This window comes from Rhinatrema bivittatum, chromosome 4 (assembly GCF_901001135.1).
Source record: "Rhinatrema bivittatum chromosome 4, aRhiBiv1.1, whole genome shotgun sequence".
Taxonomy (NCBI): Eukaryota; Metazoa; Chordata; class Amphibia; order Gymnophiona; family Rhinatrematidae; genus Rhinatrema; species Rhinatrema bivittatum.
Genome location: NC_042618.1, coordinates 248,906,930 through 248,926,227, shown reverse-complemented (window position 1 = coordinate 248,926,227; position 19,298 = coordinate 248,906,930). Strand labels below are relative to the sequence as shown.

General features: G+C 42.2%; 1 protein-coding gene across 5 annotated transcripts in view; it reads left to right on the top strand.

Annotated features, from left to right (window-relative positions):
* Positions 1 to 19,298, top strand: part of CAPRIN2 (caprin family member 2) — a 263,440-nt gene that overhangs the window by 236,162 nt on the left and 7,980 nt on the right. For all 5 annotated transcript variants that reach the window (XM_029600006.1, XM_029600005.1, XM_029600004.1 and 2 more), the window contains one exon: positions 11,095 to 11,155. In XM_029600006.1, coding sequence (XP_029455866.1) covers positions 11,095 to 11,155 — 61 coding nt within the window. The remainder of the gene's footprint in view (positions 1 to 11,094; positions 11,156 to 19,298) is intronic.

Here is a 19,298-nt window from a genome sequence, read left to right as displayed (position 1 = left end):
AGATATTACCCAAAATTTGCCACTCCCCATTTATAGTGCCTTTATGGGGCTGTCTTATGGATCTTTCTAAAAGAGAGCCCACTCTGAAGAGGCTGAGAGTCTAGTGTTGCATGTGGCTCAAGGTCCATATTCCATTTTTGTTGATTCTGAAAGATTCTTTCAGGTCCATTTTTTTTATTTTAAACTCGTGTCTCTAATTTCCTCATAGAAAATGTTTTCATTGTTGCAATTTAAAAGGGGGTACCTCTTACATAGAAACATAGAAATGACGGCAGAAGAAGACCAACCGGTCCATCCAGTCTGCCCAGCAAGCCTTACACTTATTTTTTCTCATACTTAACTGTTTCTCTTGGCTCTTAGTAACCTTATGTTCTAATTCCCTTTTCACCCCCACTATTAATGTAGAGAGCAGTGATGGAGCTGCTTCCAAGTGAAATATTAAGTTTGATTAGTTGGGTAAGCAGCAGCATAGCTCTCTGCCATGAAGCAGAGGGCAATGCTGGAAATGTGTGAAGTATCAGTTTTTCTTTTCCCCTGTCATTGAAGCAGGGAGTCATGCCGGACATGCACCGAAAGTGAAGCATGCCTTGAAAGTCACATTAACTATCATCAAATATTGAAAAGCCTAATAATTGGTAATACCTATAGCCCATGAACCCATCCCTGTTTTTTTCTTTTTTTTTTAATTGGGAGATGGATGCCCTTCATCCTTCTACTCTGTGAAGGTGGACACCTGCCACTGGCATCCCGCTCCGTTAATGCCTCTGTGGCTACTGCCGCTCTGTGCAGTATTTTACTACCTGCTCTTTATATGGACACCTGCCACTGGCCACTGGCATCCCGCTCCGTGAATGCCTCTGTGGCTACTGCCGCTCCGTGCAGTATTTTACTACCTGCTCTTTGTGTCCTCTAGACCTGATGGATCCCATCCCTGTTTTGTTTTTTGTTTTTTTTATTTAATTGGGAGATGACAGCCCTACATCCTTCCGCTCCATGAAGGTGGACACCTACCACTGGCATCCCGCTCCGTGAATGCCTCTGTGGCTACTACCGCTCCGTGCAGTATTTTACTACCTGCTCTTTATATGCGTCCTCTAGACCTGATGGATCCCATCCCTGTTTTGTTTTTTGTTTTTTTATTTAATTGGGAGATGACAGCCCTCCATCCTTCCGCTTCGTGAAGGTGGACACCTACCACTGGCCACTGGCATCCCGCTCCGTGAATGCCTCTGTGGCTACTACCGCTCCGTGCAGTATTTTACTACCTGCTCTTTATATGCGTCCTCTAGACCTGATGGATCCCATCCCTGTTTTGTTTTTTGTTTTTTTATTTAATTGGGAGATGACAGCCCTCCATCCTTCCGCTTCGTGAAGGTGGACACCTACCACTGGCCACTGGCATCCCACTCCGTGAATGCCTCGGTGGCTACTGCCGCTCCGTGCAGTGTTTTGCTACCTGCTCTTTTATACGTGTCCTCTGTCCTCTGTCCTCTTTCAGAGGTTTATCTTCAGGAAAGAGCATTGAAAAACATTTTTTTGCTTTGTATTGTAGGCCAGCATTTTCAGTTCTGAGACCTTCCCTTGAGCCTCACCATGTAGAGGTTAGCCTGCCACCCTAAAGGAGTATGCAACTGTGAACCAAACTGTGCAAGCCTAACATGACTCTTGCAGTTTTAATGTGAATGCAATTGAGACTGAAGAAACCAGCTGTTCATATAGTACAATCTTTCTTTACCTTAAAATTTAGTTGGTACAACCAGACACAAACTATCTAGTTGATCCCAGGTCTGTTTTCCAAATGAGCTAAGCACTATAAGAAACCCACCAATCCTGTGCCAGTGGATTCTGGTAATATTCAGTTCAATATCAACTTTATGCATATACACAGGATCCAAAAGTCCTGATGAGACAAAGGAAGATAAAGCCTTAAAGGTAGCTTAACACAGTTTAGCGAAAGATTATTTCTAATAAACTGAAATACCCAAGATTTGTAACAAATATTCTAGCCAAACTTCAAGTCTAAGCTCCACACTCAGTCCAGCCTTCCTCTGGTTTGCAAAAGGTACTCCAATTAGCAAACATTTTCCTTCCTCCTGTTTGCATACAACTTAGAGCCTTCAGTAAGTTCTCCAGGATTACTGCCCTGGGACTGATCATATTACTCCAGCATTGAAAAGTTTGCATTGGTTGCCCATTAGGTTTAGAATGCAATTATGATTAATGGTGAGGTTTTTTAAATTATTACATGGAGTCACCATGTCTCCTTCAAGCTAAACTAAATACATGCCAGTGCATACTTTAAAATCAATAGATCAAGAACTAAGTTCCCTCCCACAAAGAGTATAGATTACAGAAAAGAGCTAGGGCATTCTCCTATATTGCCCTCTGTGCTTGGAATGCACTCCCATTACAACTGCGTAAAGAAGCAGATAGGGTGTTACTCTTTCAGGAGGTATCTGGCAAGGATGTGTAAATTGTATGTCTAGTTATGTGGTTAGTGCAGTTAGTGTAGCTGTGTTAAAAAAAAAAAAAAAAAAAAAAAAAAAAAAGGTTTGGATAAGTTCTTGGAGGAGAAATCCATTAACTATTAATCAAGTTTACTTAGGGAATAGCCACTGCTATTAATTGCATCAGTAGCATGGGATCTTAGTGTTTGGGTAATTGCCAGGTACTTGTGGCCTGGTTTGGCATCTGGAAACAGGATGCTGGGCTTGATGGACCCTTGGTCTGACCCAGCATGGCAATTTCTTATGTTCTTATGAAAAATGTCTCTGTGCTGTCATTCTTTATCTGATGGATTCACTTATCCAGAAGATCGTGAGGCAAGAATGCACTAGCTAAAATTTACTGTGGTTGGGCAGCAGCAATAATACACTGTACATAGAATTCCTTAGCTCCTTGTAGGTGGTAAGCCTCATGAGTTCTAGCCAAGAAGAATTGGACTTTCAGCAAGAGCATTCAGTTCTAAGTAACTATCTTTAATAGATACCAAAACTCCTAATTTACCCTGCTGTATGGATACTATTCATAAGTTTTCATAGGAATCAAGTTATCTAATGCAATGTGAAGGGTGGACTGCCATCAGTCCACCAGACTCCCCACTGTGGAATCAATAGTGGGCAGCCAATGATTACACATATGATCAACATCTACATCAGGGCTCCATATAATATAGAAGGGAATTGCAGCAACCTGAGGGGCCTGAACTGGATCCTTAGGTATGCAATGGATCAAATGATCAGACCAAAGAACCAGGGTACAAGAGATCTGCTGTTATAGTTGAGAGAAAGTCATTATGGATGAAAACTAGATCCAAAGCATGGCCTAACTGGGAGGTGCTATTCTGTGGCCAGCCAAGATGAACATCTGATTTGAAAGCTCCTCAATACCAATCGCTGAATCCATCCATTATTGCTTTATACCTGATTTGGCAACCTCCAGTTGCCTCTTCTGATCGAGGATATTTCAGGATGGGGGCCAAACAAAACTGATTTGAAGCAATTTTCTTTTAGTAAGAGTGCTTCCAATTTTGCCAGTGATGGCGGGCAGGCCACAGATGACTCCAGTGGACCTGTGAAGCTTCTGCTCCCTCGCTCAGCTTTTGCTCTGACTTTTTTTTTTTTTTTTTTTCCCACCCAGGATGAAATGCAAGGTTGGTTCTTAGAGCTGAAAGCAGATATGAAACATAGACATCCTAGAATCTCTCTAGAGTGAGAGATTTGGTGGCACTAGGCTCCTGGGTGGATGAGCTTGGTGTCTGGGTGGAAGGCCACATTGACCCCCATTAACAACTTAGTGGCACAGCATCAGCTCTTGCAACAGGATAATGCACATCTTGCTGAAAAAATGGAAGACCTTAAATCGCTCTAGGTGATGTAATCTAAGGATCTGGGGAGTGCCTGAAACAGAAGCTTATAAGGACACCCTATCTGTAGCTCAGAATCTGTGCTTTTATACTCAACACTGGAGAGGCTGCAGACTCCATTGCTGCTGGTTCAATTTCCCCGATGAAAATTGAGTGCTCAAAGGGCATTGGGCCCCAAAGCCAGATAACAGAGGACGAGACATTGTTTTGTGCCTGAATAGTTTCACACAATGATCATGATATGGTAAGGAAACAAGCTGAGTGGAAATGAGATCAGTCCATCACGGTCTTCCAAGATCTTGTGCCATCGACCCTGTGCAAGCGTTTTGAGATACGAGAGGTAACATGAGCCCTGTGGGCTGAACAAATATGCTACTGATGGACTTTCCCTTTTGGGTTGAATTTTACGCTTAAAGGAATTATCTATTGGGTGAAATCCATCCCAGAAGCCATGTATGCCTTCAAACAAGCGAGCCCTACCAATCAGTTTCAACGTGCCCAAGATAGCGACCAATGTTCCCAAAACAGATATTTATCTGAGGTGGCAACACTGCAAAAGGAGGCTGGAGGTTACGTCTGCAGTCTGACTCCTGTTTAGCTTTGTCTGATCAGGGTTGAGGACTATGACTTTTTGCCTTCTGTTTTGTATGTTAGCCAGGCTACTGGTCAACCTTTTTTTTTTTAAAGATTAATGGCTATAGTGGGCATTACTACCCTGCAATGTTTTCCAGTTGTGCTTTTTCTAGTTTACATGATGGATATGTTACTGTGTTTCTGTATCCTGTTAAACTTTGATCGGGTGGGGTGGGCAGCTTTACTCCCTCATTGGTTTGTCACTTTTGCCCCCAATGAGGGGAAAGATCTGCTGTAGTGGTTTGGCGGATTGTGGAATATGGGGGGGGGGGCATTGTGCATTTTCATTTTTGAGTGACAATTGGGTTACATGGGATGGGGGATGCACACTATAAATGGCAATCCAGATCTTTCAATGTTAAGGGACTTAGTACACCTAAGATGCCAGCTGTTATTTCACGAGCTAAACAGAGCATCTATTGCATTTCTGCAGGAGACTCATTTGAGGAGAGTCTTTTATTACATAGGGACTATCCCCACTTGTTTACTACTAGTACTGGGGTGGCCATTCTGATTACCTATTGTGTAAAAATTAGGAATCTCAACTCTTGGATCCACAAGGCAGGTATCTTGTACTGAAACTTAAGGTGGGTAGACACAATTACTCTAACTTGTATTCCCCTAATTCTGATCAGCACTCATTTTTGACAGTGCTAGATATTTCTTATGCAGAGGGGATTCTGCTTTTTGGGAGGGGATTTTAACCTAACTAGAAATTTAACTCTAACTGGCAGCATTCCTTCTCGTCAAGTGGAGCAAGGAAGATGCTTACCTCCCTCATCTCGGTGGGGTTTAATCTATATCTGGAGACAAAGGAACCCTACCTCACAAGCTTACTTTTCCCTCTCCCCACGGCTCATACTCACTGATTTTCTCATTGTTGCAAAATAGGGTGGTGGGAGCTGATATAGAGAACATTACATAGTCTGACCATGCACCCGTTTGGATGGGTTTCCTTTCAGGATTTGGATGGTGGTCAGTGCTGTTGGCTCCTTAATGAAAGCTTATTGAAAGATGACTCATTCCTTAATTTGCTGAGTGATCATATGTTTGAATATGTTCACCTTCAGGATGCCACATCCCTATCTCCGACCCTGATTTGTGATTACTCTAAAGCTGTAGCATGGTCTTTTCATATCGCCTGCCTCTTACTGTAAAAGAGGGAATTTAAGTGAACTCAGTCAGTGATCACTCAGTTGTCTCATGCTGATATGTAGACTCAATCCAAATCTATGTATCGGAAATTATCTGAGGCACGGTCAGTTACAATCGCTGGATGATGCTTGTTTTGGTTCATAAACTTGAATTAACAAAACAGTAGTTTGAGGTGGGAGCAAAGCAGGCCACTATTTGACAAGGTACTTGAAAGCTCTGCAACTTCAGAGCTCTATAGCTATGCTTAAAAATAAGCAGGAGGGGTATGGCTACACAAAAAAATTGTGTAAAACAATTCTGAATCTGTAGATTATGTGAATCTGTATAGCATGGATAAGGGCATAGATATCAATGGAGGCATATCTGGCCACCACATTGCTTCCCATCCTTTCTTCTGCGTGACTAGGTATTCTGGATAGCCCAATCAGCACTCCTGAGGTTCTATAGGCTACCTCTCAAGGTGGGCAAATCTCTGGGGGTTGGATGGACTCTCTAGCGGCTATTATAAACGCCTTTCTCATGTTTTAGTTATCCCTTTTAACTGATGCATTTAATTTCATTTGGGAGGGAGGCTCATTGGTAGCCATTTCCTATATGGCTAGTATCTAGGTCATTGCAAAACCAGGTGGAGACCCCACTGTGTTCGGATCTTAGACTGATTTCACTTATTAATCTGGCCCTTAAGATTTTGGCTAAAGTTTTAGCTGAGCACTTGAATAGGGTCTTACCTGAACTAGTGCACCATGATCAGGTCTGATTCATTCCCCATAGGTTGGGAGCAGATAACGTTTGCAAAATTGTGGACCTAGTTTGGTAGGTGCATAAAGAAAATGTTTCATCTATTCTACTTTCTATCTATGTGGAAAAGACATTTTGATATGGTGCATGAAGTCCTTTCTGTTCAAGTTGTTGGGGAAAAAATGAAGTTTGGCCTTTATTTTCTTCACTGGATTAAAACAGTTTGACTCTCAGCTCGATTGAATAAAAGTTAATGGTGGCTATAGGGATGGCTTTCCAATAGGCTGGGGTACATGGCAGGGCGTGCCCTTTGTCACCTTTACTGTTTGCTCTTTTTTCCTTGAAACTTTCACTGCTAGGGCTTGGTCCTCAATGAAATCCAAGGGGTTGGCATGGTGACCTGCAATTTAAGCTTTTTTCGCTGATATCCTCTTTACTTTGACTAACCCTTCTTCCTCACTGGCAGGTGTTTTGACAGAGCTAAACAGTTTTAGTGTGGTCTCTGGATTTTAAATGAGTTTTGAAAAATCTGAAATCCTGAATGTTAACTTGGATGGGCCCACTGTTTTTATTGCTTTGTCAAAAAATTCTTTTGCTGGGCTAAGCATGCTTTAAAATATTTAGGGGTATATATTAGCCCTGATGTGGATGATTTTGTTCACTTTGAACTATGGGCCTTTGAAAGCCATAGACAGGGACTTAGAAAAGTGGGATAGGGAGTGCTTCTCCTGGCTAGGTCACATAGCTATAACTAAAATGAATATTCTTCCCATATTTCTTTGTTTATAACTATACCTATCTACTTGTCTGCAGTGATCCTGCAATCTTGGCTAAAGATCTTTTATTTCATATGGAAAAGGAGGCCACTTAGGGTATCTTGAGTGATATTTCAGCCTAAGAAGCAGGATGGCTTAGGAGTCCCTAACTTAGTGTGGTACTTTGCTGCCTCCCAGCTTAAGGCACTCCTTGATTTTCATAGATCCTGTACCATAAAGCAGTGGATCCAGCAGGCCCTGGTGGGTATAATCCCTCTTTTGGGGCTTCCATGGCAACTGCTTTCCACCTGGCATGGATTAATGCAATTGACCATTTTTTGTCAAGGTGTGCTGTCCTCTTCTGATATATCCACTACGTATCATATGGAAGAATCTAACTTTTTGGAGTTTGCTCAAACTAGGCATTTTATTTCCACACAATAAGCAGCCTCTGCTTTGCAGCCTGGTAGGACACTTTTCAAAACCTATTGTGGACAGATAAGATGACTGGTTTAGTCTCTAAAACTTTTTGCTTACTTCTTGGGTGCCTACCAGATAAATTTTCATTTTTGTGGGCCTCTGAGGTAGATTTGGAGGATGCTTTGAGTGTTGAATGGGATTCTAGCTTTTGTGCCAGTAAATGTTCCATTTATGCTAGCCTCCAGGAGAATTGTTAAAATGCTTTATGATGGTACCTCACCCCCTTCGGCTTCACCGTATTTATTCTGCTGTGCCTGATTTGTGCTGGAGGAGTTGCAGTGATGTAAATACTTTCATATATATGGTTGCATTGCAGATTTAAGGTACTTTTTTGGCTAAAGTTAGACTGGATGTAAACTAGGGATGTGAATCTGGCTTCGGACGATTGAAAATATCATCGATATTTTCAAAATCGTCAAATCGGGGGCTCTCCCAAAACGATAGGAAAACCCCACGATATTGATCGTGGGGCTTCCTTTATCATTTTGGGGGAGGGCGGGAAAAACGGGGCACAAATAGCCCTAAACCCACCCCGACCCTTCAAAAGTAACCCCTTAGCTTCCCCCACCCTCCCGACCCCCCCCCCCCAAAACCTTTTTACAGGTACCTGGTGGTCCAGTGGGGGTCCCGGGAGCTATCTCCCGCTCCGGGCCGTCCTCCAGCTACCAGGCCGTCCTTTGTCCTTACCTTGTGACAGGGTATCCGTGCCATTGGCCGGATCCTGTCACATGGTAGGAGCACTGGATGGCCGGTGCCATCTTGTGCTCCTACCATGTGACAGGGGCTGACCAATGGCACCGGTAGCCCCTGTGACATAGTAAGGGCAAGGCTATCTGTGCCATTTTGGTTCCTGGCACCCGACGGCACGAGTGCAGGAGATCGCTCCCGGACCCCTGCTGGACCCCCAGGGACTTTTGGCCAGCTTGGGGGGGGGACTCCTGACCCCCACAAGACTTGCCAAAAGTCCAGCAGGGGTCCAGGAGCGACCTCCTGCAAGCGGGCCGTATTGCCAGTATTCAAAATGGCACCGGCGCTACCTTTGCCCTCATGTCACATATGGGCAGCCGATAAACAAAACGCGAATGGGCCCGATGGGGAAAAAAACCCACATGTGAATCTGAACCGGAATCCGAACCGGTTCCGATTCACATCTCTAATGTAAACTACTGTGGGGTTGGGGAATTTGATGCTCATTTCTTGCTCTGGATGCCTGTTAAGGGAGCTGCTCTTCCTCAGCAAAAACTCAACAAATTTTCATTGTGGCTAGATGTGAGGTTGCTTTTTGGAAACACTCTGTGGCTTCATTGTTTCAGGCTGTGCTGTTGCCTCTTTAAGCACTACCATTTAGTTCACTTAACAGCCCTACGTCATAACAGCATAATGGCTTTTAAGAAAATTTGGGATCCTTTAATCAAATGGTAGCAGTCTCATGGATGGGAAACTTCATAAAATATAATCCTCCCGGCTGATGCTGTTGGCATTTTTCTTTGGAGTGAATTACTTCTTTTGTCTAGATGTAAGCTCTTCAGGTGTCCCTTTTGAGGTGTTGTATGCATGCATATATAGGTCTTACTACTTTGGCATGCATGGATTCTTATGTTTCATCTATATCATGCACGCTTGAAGGTGGGTTATGAAGTCTTAAATTTTTGTCTTTGTGGTGATTCTATTAACTGTACTATTTTCAGACTTTAAATACCTGGACCTCACAAAGACCCAATAATAGGTCTAATTTTTTGCCAGTGTTCTATCAGGCAGCTGAGGCATACATGAAGGAACTAAACACTACAGGTTGTATGCAGAATCTCTGAAGGTGTTCAGGGCAGCCCTGTCTTCTTCCCACCCACATAATTGAATACTTCACAGCAATCTGGACTCGGCAGGATAAAGGAGAAATTTAATCTTGCCTGTTAATTGCATTTCCTTCCTATTCTTGAATCCTGATACCAGTCCAGGATTCTCGCTGGAAGTCAGTGGCTCAACTGTTCTCCTTAGTTGAAGGTCTGAGTTTGCAAAAGGTTTCATTCACTGAGGTGAAGCCCAAGTTGTCTATTTTCTTTCCCTTTATCCCTGGTTGGGTGTTTGAGGGGATGACTTATCTTGGAGCATTTTTATCTTAGTTTTGGTGCAGTTTTTGCTTTCATAGCTTTGATTTAAGAATGCTAGCTTTTCCATATTGCACCATCCAAAGTACTAGTGGTGTCACTGGAAAAGGAGTCCCTTGTCTGTCTGCTAGTAGACACATTAACCCTTGCTTCTGGACTGCTCTAGCAGGATTCAAGGAAAGGAAATTGACAAGACTAAATTTCTCCTTGATTTAATACATTTTGCTGATGGATTATTACCTGTAGAGAAAACGAGTGCACATCTCTGCAGGGACAATTAAAGTAACTTATTAGTGTAAACTACCCTTAGGGTCTGTAGTGATATGGGTAACTTCATTTATCCCAATGAAATTAATTGGACAACTATTTTTTTAGTACGGTCAGATGTGTTGCATTATTCCAATCATGTTCGGGGTTCTTTAAGCTTCTCCCCTTCCTTCATGGGTAAGCATCTTGTCAGTATTTATCTTTAATAAGAATACAAAAGGTTTTAACCCCAGTATCTCTGGGTGATGTGATTCTTCCCAGATTGCGTACTTAACAGTAATTTGGTAAAAAGCCCTGAACTGGCAGCTGTGAACATTACCATTCTCTGTACCTTTCATATTCAGTTGTGTGATGCATTGGAAGCTTTACCCTAAACTATTATTGTACCCATGATAGGTTAAGGTATACTATTCTTAAACTCCTAAATTTAGTACAATATGAATAGCTTTGGGATTTTGAAGTTCAATTTTTCTGTGAGTGAAGGAGTTAGCTCCTTGTGACCTTGGGCAAGTCACTTTACCCTCTGTTGCCTCAGGTACAATACTAAATTGTAAGCTCTATGGGGATAGGGAAATACCTACAGTACCTGAATGTAATCTGCTTTGATGTACACTTTGTGCTGAAAAACTGAATATAAAAAAACCAAACCTATGAGTGAATGCAATAGCTCTCAATATCCTGGATACTAACTATATATAATAGTATAGTAATTATATAGTATAATAGTAAAATTACAAAGCTTAATCAAAATCACCATATCTACCTTTTCCCCTTAAAAAAAAAAAAAAAAAAAAGGGGGGGGGGAGCCCAAATGAGCATTTAGTGTAGAACTGCAGTTGCATAAATAAGTGGTTGATACCTACCTAGAGTAAAAAGAGAACAAAGATTAATGAGCTCTGACCTTAGATGCTTCTATAAGACATTTGGATAAGTATGTTAGCTTCAGAGAGCTGCTGTTGCATACTTCAGCAATGCATGAAAGGGACATTTAAGGCAGCAATTTGAAGCTTACCTTGTAAGTTAAAGGTCTAAATTAGCTCTGTATCGAATATAATGGCTTTCATGGGACAGCTAACTTATTTTTTTATTTGTTTAGGATGGTAATTATCAGCCATGCTACAAAAGAGGAGCTTGTGGGCCTCGTGTAAATTCAAGAGGTAAGAAGACTCTATTTGTACAGTGACATGCTGTTAAAATGACTTTCCAAAGCTTGTTCTGTAGCTGGTTCTATAATCAGCTCGTTGACAATCTAGGGTTGTACACAAAGTTGTATAGAGTAGTTTTAAAGTTAAGTAGCATCCTAAGACCAAACTAACTTCATTTAAACATGTCTCAAGACCTATCTGCCTCATGCATTGAAACCTGATATGAAATGTAGTCTTCCAGGTTGTCCATAGGAGACAGAGTAAACGTAGTCTGAAATTAATGTACAGCTGCAAGATCAAATGTATTAAGAGATCTTTAGAAGCTGAGATCAAGACAATTACGATGCTTATCCTTGGTGGTTGTGCAATTGTTTTCATTTTAAGGCCATGAGGTAATGTGAAGAAAGATGTCTTAGTACCTAGAAACCATGCTTAAGTTTTTGCCCCCATTTTACACACATGCCTATGTTCTGGCCTGAACTAGGACTTAAAAAGAATTGTAAGGCATGCCCCCCTTTAAGAGTCCATGAGACTCCAGTTTTTAAATGTATTCATGTGAAGAATTGGAATGTTGGTAGGGGGCAGTCCTTTTTTCATCTTAAATCCAACATCAAGGATGGCCAACTTGGTGTTTTGACAGTTGTGTTTGCAAACAAGGTTTTGATATCCTGAAACATGCTTTCAAGGCTATAGTTAGTTTAAGTCCTATATTCAATACTATATTTCAGACTTGGTAAGTATTTAGGCTTTTATAGATGAAATTTAATCCCTGTTTTTACTTCAGAAGATCACGTTTTCTTGGATGTCTAGTTAAAATATTATAGTGTTAGTGCAAAATTAAGAATTTGTAGCTGATTGGTTAAGATTTCAGTCCTGTACATTTCACTCACAGTAAAGGAAGTGCTCATGTGTTGCATAAAGAGACTAAATTCTATACTTTAGCATATGATTGGATGTCTTTTTGTATGAGTCTAAAGAGTGGGCCTATTTATACTTTTGGAAATAAAAGAAAATAGTTTCCAGCAGGGCTGCCTAACAGTTATCTTGGGCTTGTAAGCAGTGTAAAGGCAAAGGACTGTTTTTTGGCCCCATTGTTTGTCATGTTCGTTTATTGGGTGGACACTTTGCACAAGCCGGACCTACAGGTTTTACTGCACTCTGAGCATAAACCAGCTTTATTACTGTACTCCGAGCACAGCCCTTTTGGTCACTAAACCCTGAGTAAAGAAGTTGCTCTTGTAGTTTTGCTTTTACAAAAGTTACAGTACTGAGTGGTTTTCAGTCACAATAGGTTTTAATCAGAACAAGGAGTCATTCTGTTTAATAGACTTTAGGGTTTTTATATAAAACTTTACAGATAAAGCAGTTGCTTGATCAGAACATATACACATTTCACAATGTCTAAATAGTCCTGTGTTTCAGCTATGCAAGATTGTTATAGGCTCACTAACCCCTGTGATTAACCTTAGAATCAACATCTGTGGTATTCAGGAAAGGCAGCTTCTCACATCAAGGATAGGAAGGCTCGTCAGCAGGGTATGGCACATGAATGATCAGGAGCTCCTTAACTAAAAAGGCAGCATCCCTGGGCAGTCCAGTAGGGTGGTCAGTCACAGCAAGTGAATCCAGTGTGTACCTTCCTTGGTTCTTTGTTTTCTTTTTAAAGGCTTCACTTTGCATTTCTCCATTTCATCTAATGCAAATTTAATGGGCTACAAGATGAACAATATAATTGAAAGAGAAACTGATGTGAGCCAAACAAGCTAGTTCAACTCGTGGCTAGGACATGAAACATAATTGGAAGAGATGCCTTACGGATAAAGGCTAATAAACTAGATTGCTTGTAGAAGACTCAAAGATGAGACTAACTGGTGCTGTGCTTGATTTATGCAACATATACAGTTAGTGACAATTGTCAAGTATTCCAAAATCCTGGTTCAGACCAAGTATGAGGACAAGCAGTATGTAGACCTCATGAGTGGGTGGCGTCTGGCTTCTAAAAGCTTAACGAGCATGCAGGCCACATAGGGTCCTGCATCACAGGCCACATAGGGTCCTTTCAGTTCTAGTTTTTCTGTGAAGCTAAATAGCTACTTTTTTTCTAACTGAAATTTGTCATGTCTTTTTTGTAGTAGGACTTCTTGGTTTGCCTTATCGCCATCTGGTTCCCTACATAGGTTTTCCTGGATAGTTTTCTGTTTTGTTTTTCATTTGTATGCAATATTGGTTGGATATTTTGTAAGTCATTTGATTTGTTGGCAGATGCCTAAAAGGGGAAGGCCAGTGGCTTCATGATCCCTCTGTGCAAATGCATCATGTATCTCTAAATTTGTGCTGTCAGGGAGACAACCATGAGTTTCACATGCAGGAAGATGAATCCTAGAAGAAGCTCTGCATGGAGAAGTTGTATGGTGGGGGAAGAAGTCAGTCCAGTGCATTGGCATCAAAAGATCCAGGAGCTGCATGAGATGTTGGCAGTGCATCAGTATGGAAGCATCTTTCTCATAGGACAAGAGGGTTGGTAGTCCTCTCATGGGTTTCATCAGATGGAGCCAGGCACAAAAAACTTCTGTTTCTAGAACTTTGACTGGCACACTGAGCATGCTCTGCATCCACATGTCCATGCAGGGTCCCTCGGTCTCTCTTTTTTTTTTTCCCTGCAAAACTGTCGTGTGGTCTTGGAGCTTGTGCTCTTTTCTGGAAAACTTCCACTTTTTGGCTAATTCTCCTTTCCTGCACCATGTCCTTCTCAGTTCCCCCTGCCTTAGTCAGTCCTGCGGCATGGTAAGTCTTCATTACATGGTCAGTCCCCATAGCGGTGTGTCTTGGGGGTCCCCTGGCCTTGTTTTTTCGATATGGTGTCATTTTTGTCAGTGCCCTCAGACTGTCCATGGATCCACACAATGTGTGCATCCTCTGCCTGAGGACATCCCACAATGTTCAGGGGTGCTGGCTTTGTGATCAGATGACCCCCCAAGGCCAGCAGGCCCACCTTGACAAAATGGAGAAGCTTTTCGGCTCTAGAGGTGCAAGCCTTCATTGGCAAATGACAGAAGAATTGTGGGGAACCAGTGGGCACTGATCCCTCTCCATTGGACTCCACCAGTAGCACTGGAGGCGCAGTGGATTGGGCCACCTCGGTGGTCTCTAGGTTGAGGGCATATGGATCTTCACTGTCAACATCAGCACCATGGGAAATCACAAAAGCATTGACACAGTTGCCATCAACACATGGAACCATGCTCAGGCTGGCACTGGTTCTTGTCACAATGCCTCCCTGAGGTGGTTATACCTTCCATTGATGTCGGGGCTCTGAGGCAGTCCCCCCAGATTCCAGTGCTGGGTACTGACCTCCCTTGAGGCTCTGGGGAAGATTGTACCTCCCCTCCTCCCTATCAGCTGGTCCAGGCGTTAGTGACCTTCGAGGAGGAGCTGGTGCATAGGGTGCAGCTGATGGGGCATTGAGCCAGTACCTCTGCAGGCACCTCTTGACTGCAGTCTTCCTGCTGGAGCTGCTATTGGAGTGCCTCTGTCCTCTGCATCCTCCCTACTCAGCTGGCTCCAATGCCCTGGGGGCCATTGATGCCCTGTTGGGGCACTGTTGCTCCAGTCCTCTTTCATGGCTTCTCAGACAAGGAAAGCCCTTTGAGGCCAGAGGTGCCACTTCACCCTCCCACTCCTTGGCCAGCCCTACCAGGTCTGTCTGCAAGCCCATCAGCGCCATCGGGACTGTCTGTGCCTGCAACACAGAGGCCTTGAGGCACACCCAGGCCTTTGTCCCATGCTGACTTCAGTGAAGATGATATTCCATATGACCCCTGGGCAGATACCTCTGGTTCCTCCTTGGAGGATTCAGTCTTTCCTTGGACCCATCTCCCCCAGAGGATAGAGGTCCCTGCCTGAGGACTTAACCTTTGCAGGGTTTGTGCGGGCCTTGGCAGAAGCTGTTCTGTTCCAGCATTTGAAATAGTATCAAGGGTCTCTGCAATAGATATTGGTGCCCACACTCATATGAGGCACAAGCATCATACTTCAGCCAAAATGTTCAATAAAGACTTGTAGATGTGTCATACAATAGAATACCTTTTTGGAGATGAAGTCAAGCAGTGTTGCAAATTAAAGGCCAAGGTGCTATGGTTCATACCTTCTCCACTGCCACTTCAGACCCACCCTCCAGGTATTTGAGAGGAATAAATCCCTTTTATACTTTGAGAAGGTAGTGTGTGCAGCCCTCATCCCCATCAACAGCAGGGATCTTGTTCTTGTCCCAGACTGCCCAAAAGCCACAGTCATTGGGGTTTTGATTGCATCAAGGAGAGCATAGCCAAGATCCCGGTATTTGTGCCAGGGAGCTTTTCTGTCAAACTATTACCCCAGGGTAATCTCTGACATGTGGGTTCTCACCATAATCTGAAAAGGATTCAGATTATTTTGGAAACACCATCAAATTGCTCCTTGAAGCTTTTCATTTGCAGTGGTTCCTGATGAGAAGCAAAAGGGACGCTTACCTCTTAAAGGCCAATTTTGAACCTGGTCAGAAATACGTCAAGGATATTACATGCACTTCCTAATTCCAAAGAAAACAAGGTGATTCCATCCTATACTAAACCTAAGGACTTTGAACAGGTTTATAATAAAAAAAAAAAAAAAAAAAAATTCAGAATGATTTCCTTAAGCACCTTGATGCCCTTCATCAAAAAGGGGACTGGCTCTGCTCCCTCAGTCTAAAGGATGCATATATTCAGATTTTCAGGGAATCTGATTTGTAGTAGGAAAACACCACCTTCAATATAATATACTACTCTTTAGCCTAGCATTAGCACCATATATATATATTCACACAATGTTTTAGAGTGGCAATGTATTTATGCAAACCAGGGTTGCATTTAGGTGATTGGCTGGAGAAGAGCGCATATCAAGGAGGAGTCAAGCAATCTGAGTTCAGTCAAGCCATAAATTATCCCAAATCCTATTTGAGCCAGTCATCTCAACTGGAATTTATCTGAAAACTACTAGATAACCCTGAAAACCTATCACAGGAAAGGATCATGTCCAAGTGGAATAAATGTCAAACAGCATGGAACAAATCGAGGTTGAACCACAGGGCATGCACAGTGCATATAAGATCTTTGAAGCATCTCCATAAGACAGGCCCAATGTACTCTGATCAGTGGGCACAAGCTACTCAAGCTTAGCATCCAAGTCACCCAGCACCTCATGGACACCTGTCCTAGGGAGTGAGACACAATCTGGTCAAAGGATTCTCCTTCCAACTTTCTCCAACTCAAATTGTCCTGACCACAGTTGAGCTCCCGGCTCATGTTGGGAACATGAGATGCCATACTGGATCAGACCAGGGATCCATCAAGCCCAATATTTATTTACTCTTTCAGATAATAGGATTAGGGGTATGCCATGAATTCAGGTAGCACATTTAAAAAACAAATCTGAGAATTATTCAATGCACAGTTAAGCTGTGGAATTCAATGCCAAAGGATGTGGTTAAGGCAGTTAGTGTACCTAGGTTTAAAAAAGTTTGGATAAGTTCCTGGAGGAGAAGCCATAAACTGAAAATAGCCACTGCTTGTTGCTGGCATCAGTAGCATGGGATCTAAAGTTTGGTTACTTGCCAGTGGACAATCCAAGTCCCAAATTTTTTTAATGTGCTACCTGAATTCATGGCATACCCCTAATCCTATTATCTGAAAGAGTAAATAAATTTACATTTACCCATTCAAGTCATTTCATGATTTTAGAGTTCGATCATACCCCCCTCAGCTGTCTCTTCTCAAAGTTGAACAGCCCTAACTTTACCCTTTCCTCATAGGAGAGCAGTTTCATGCCCTTTATCACTTTGGTTGACTACCTCATGTAGATGGACTCCACACACAGGCTTCTTAAACTTCTTAGAACTAAGATAGTGTGCTCTAAAACTTTCCAGAGATTGGCCAACAAAATTTGTCCTTGTTCAAATGTTCTGTTAATAAACAAGAATACTTGTTTATCCAGATGTAGACCTGGCCTGTGTTAAGGGACTCTGCCCTCAAGCAAGAATGTCCTAGATCAGGGATGGCCAGCTCCTATCTTCAAGATCCAAAAAGGCAGGATTTTCAGGATATCCACAATGAATGATGTGCATGAGATTTGCATGAACTGCTTCCATTGTATGCAAATCCCTCTCATTCATATTCATCCTACTCATCCTCTTAATCTCCTAACCCTGCTAAACCCTATTTAATCTATGTAAGCCAACCTCCCAGACAAAGTAATCTTTTCAGCTCCATTTGTAAATCAAATACCCTAGTATAACCTGTATACTTCCCAGTTTTGTTAATGTTACCTTTTTCCTGTTTCTCTCATTTCATTTAGTTTTTTGGTTCGCCGTTTTGAACCTCTTAGTTGTCGTCCCCCCCTTTCCCTGTTATATGTAATTTCCACCTTTTGTTATGTAAACCGACGTGTACTTTAATGTCAGTATAGAAAAGCTATTAAATAAATAAAATAAAATAAAATAAATAAATAGGGTCAGATGCCTTCTCCCGAGATTGGGGAGAGTGTCTTCTGTATGCTTATCCTTCTGTTACTCTAATGGCAAAAACTTTACAAAAATTCAAACCAGTGGGCCATGATTCTCATAATCCTCTTGGCAGAGGTTTGGTTTCTGCTCCAGGAGTTATCCATCAGGGAACCAATCTATTTGGGGATTCTCCAAGTCATCAGACTACATCATAACCTGGGTGTTGAGGGGGTAGCATGGAATTCCCTTAACTTATCAGATCTGATTCTTCTGGCTTCTAGAAAGGATTCCATAAGGAAATCATATGGTTTTAAATGGAGGTTTGCCTTATGTGAGGGAAAGAACATAGACTTGAAGTGGCCAACTCCAGTCCTCAAAATCCAGAAACCAGTCTGGCTTTTAGGATATCTATAATGAATTTACAATGAAAGTTGCATGCACTATCTCTAGCGTATGAAAATATGCATATTCACTTTGGATATTCTGAAAATCAGGCCTGTTCATGACTCCTAGTGACTAGAGATGGCTACTTCTGCAGTAGGTCCTTCTGCATAAACAGCTTGAATACCTTCTACATTAGTGATCTGAACACTTAGGGTTCATCTCAGTGTTCCTGAATGTAATCTGCTCTGAAGTGCTTGAAAGAGTGGTGATTAATACAAATCAAACCATGTGGAAAATACTTTACAGCTTTTAGTTGTCAGATTGCATGCATTGATTGCTTCAGGTAAAGCTTCCTGTAGTCTTGGGATCTCAATATGGTAGTTGCCCAGCAGAGGGGCACTACTCCTTAGACTCCTGTGAGTTGACCCAGCAGTCATTTTTGGTGTTCACATTTGCACATGGAGTCAGTGAGCACCAGATCTTAGTAACAGACTTACTTTCTACAAAGCTCTTTGCCCCAAGCCACATGTCCACAGGTGAACAAGCCTTGTACAGTTTGGATTGAAAAATGTTTTGTCTGGAGTGGATTAAAGCTTAGTTCATCTAGCTTTTTTCTTTTGACCCCAACAAACCTGAAATTTAGCCATTACTAAGTGCATGATTTCTAACTGGATAGTAGATTGTATTTTTATGGCCAGATCAGACTCTGGGAGTGTCAAGGCTTAGTGTGGAGCAATCATTGGTGGCGGATGTGTAAGGCTATGGCATGGCGCTTAGTCCATTCACATCTCGTTATCCTTAGGATAAGGACTCCTAGCACAATAGACTTGATCATTTTGTCCTTCAAAATCTTATTTGAGGCTTAGAATCTACCTTCATCCCTTCCCCCAGGGCCTGTCATTTCCAAGCTGACCCCTTCAACAATAGATAAAATTGACTCCATACCAAATACCTCTGTCCATTGGTAGTGGCTTTTTTCCCTGATTGTATTTTCTCCTTTATTAGGGTCTCCTGTAAACATGTATTCCCCACATGTAAGGATTAATTCTTACTTTCTATTGAGGACAGGCAGAAAGTTTTTTCCAAGGACAAATAGGGTCTGTTCTTACAGAACCCACATCTCCCCTTGGAGCAGAATCCTCTCTTCAATGTTATCTATCTTAAGACCAGAGGTGTTCCAGGTGATGACTGATAAGATAGCACATGCATGTTCGGAGCACGGCTAAAGCTCTTTGAAGTTTAGTAGTCTTCACT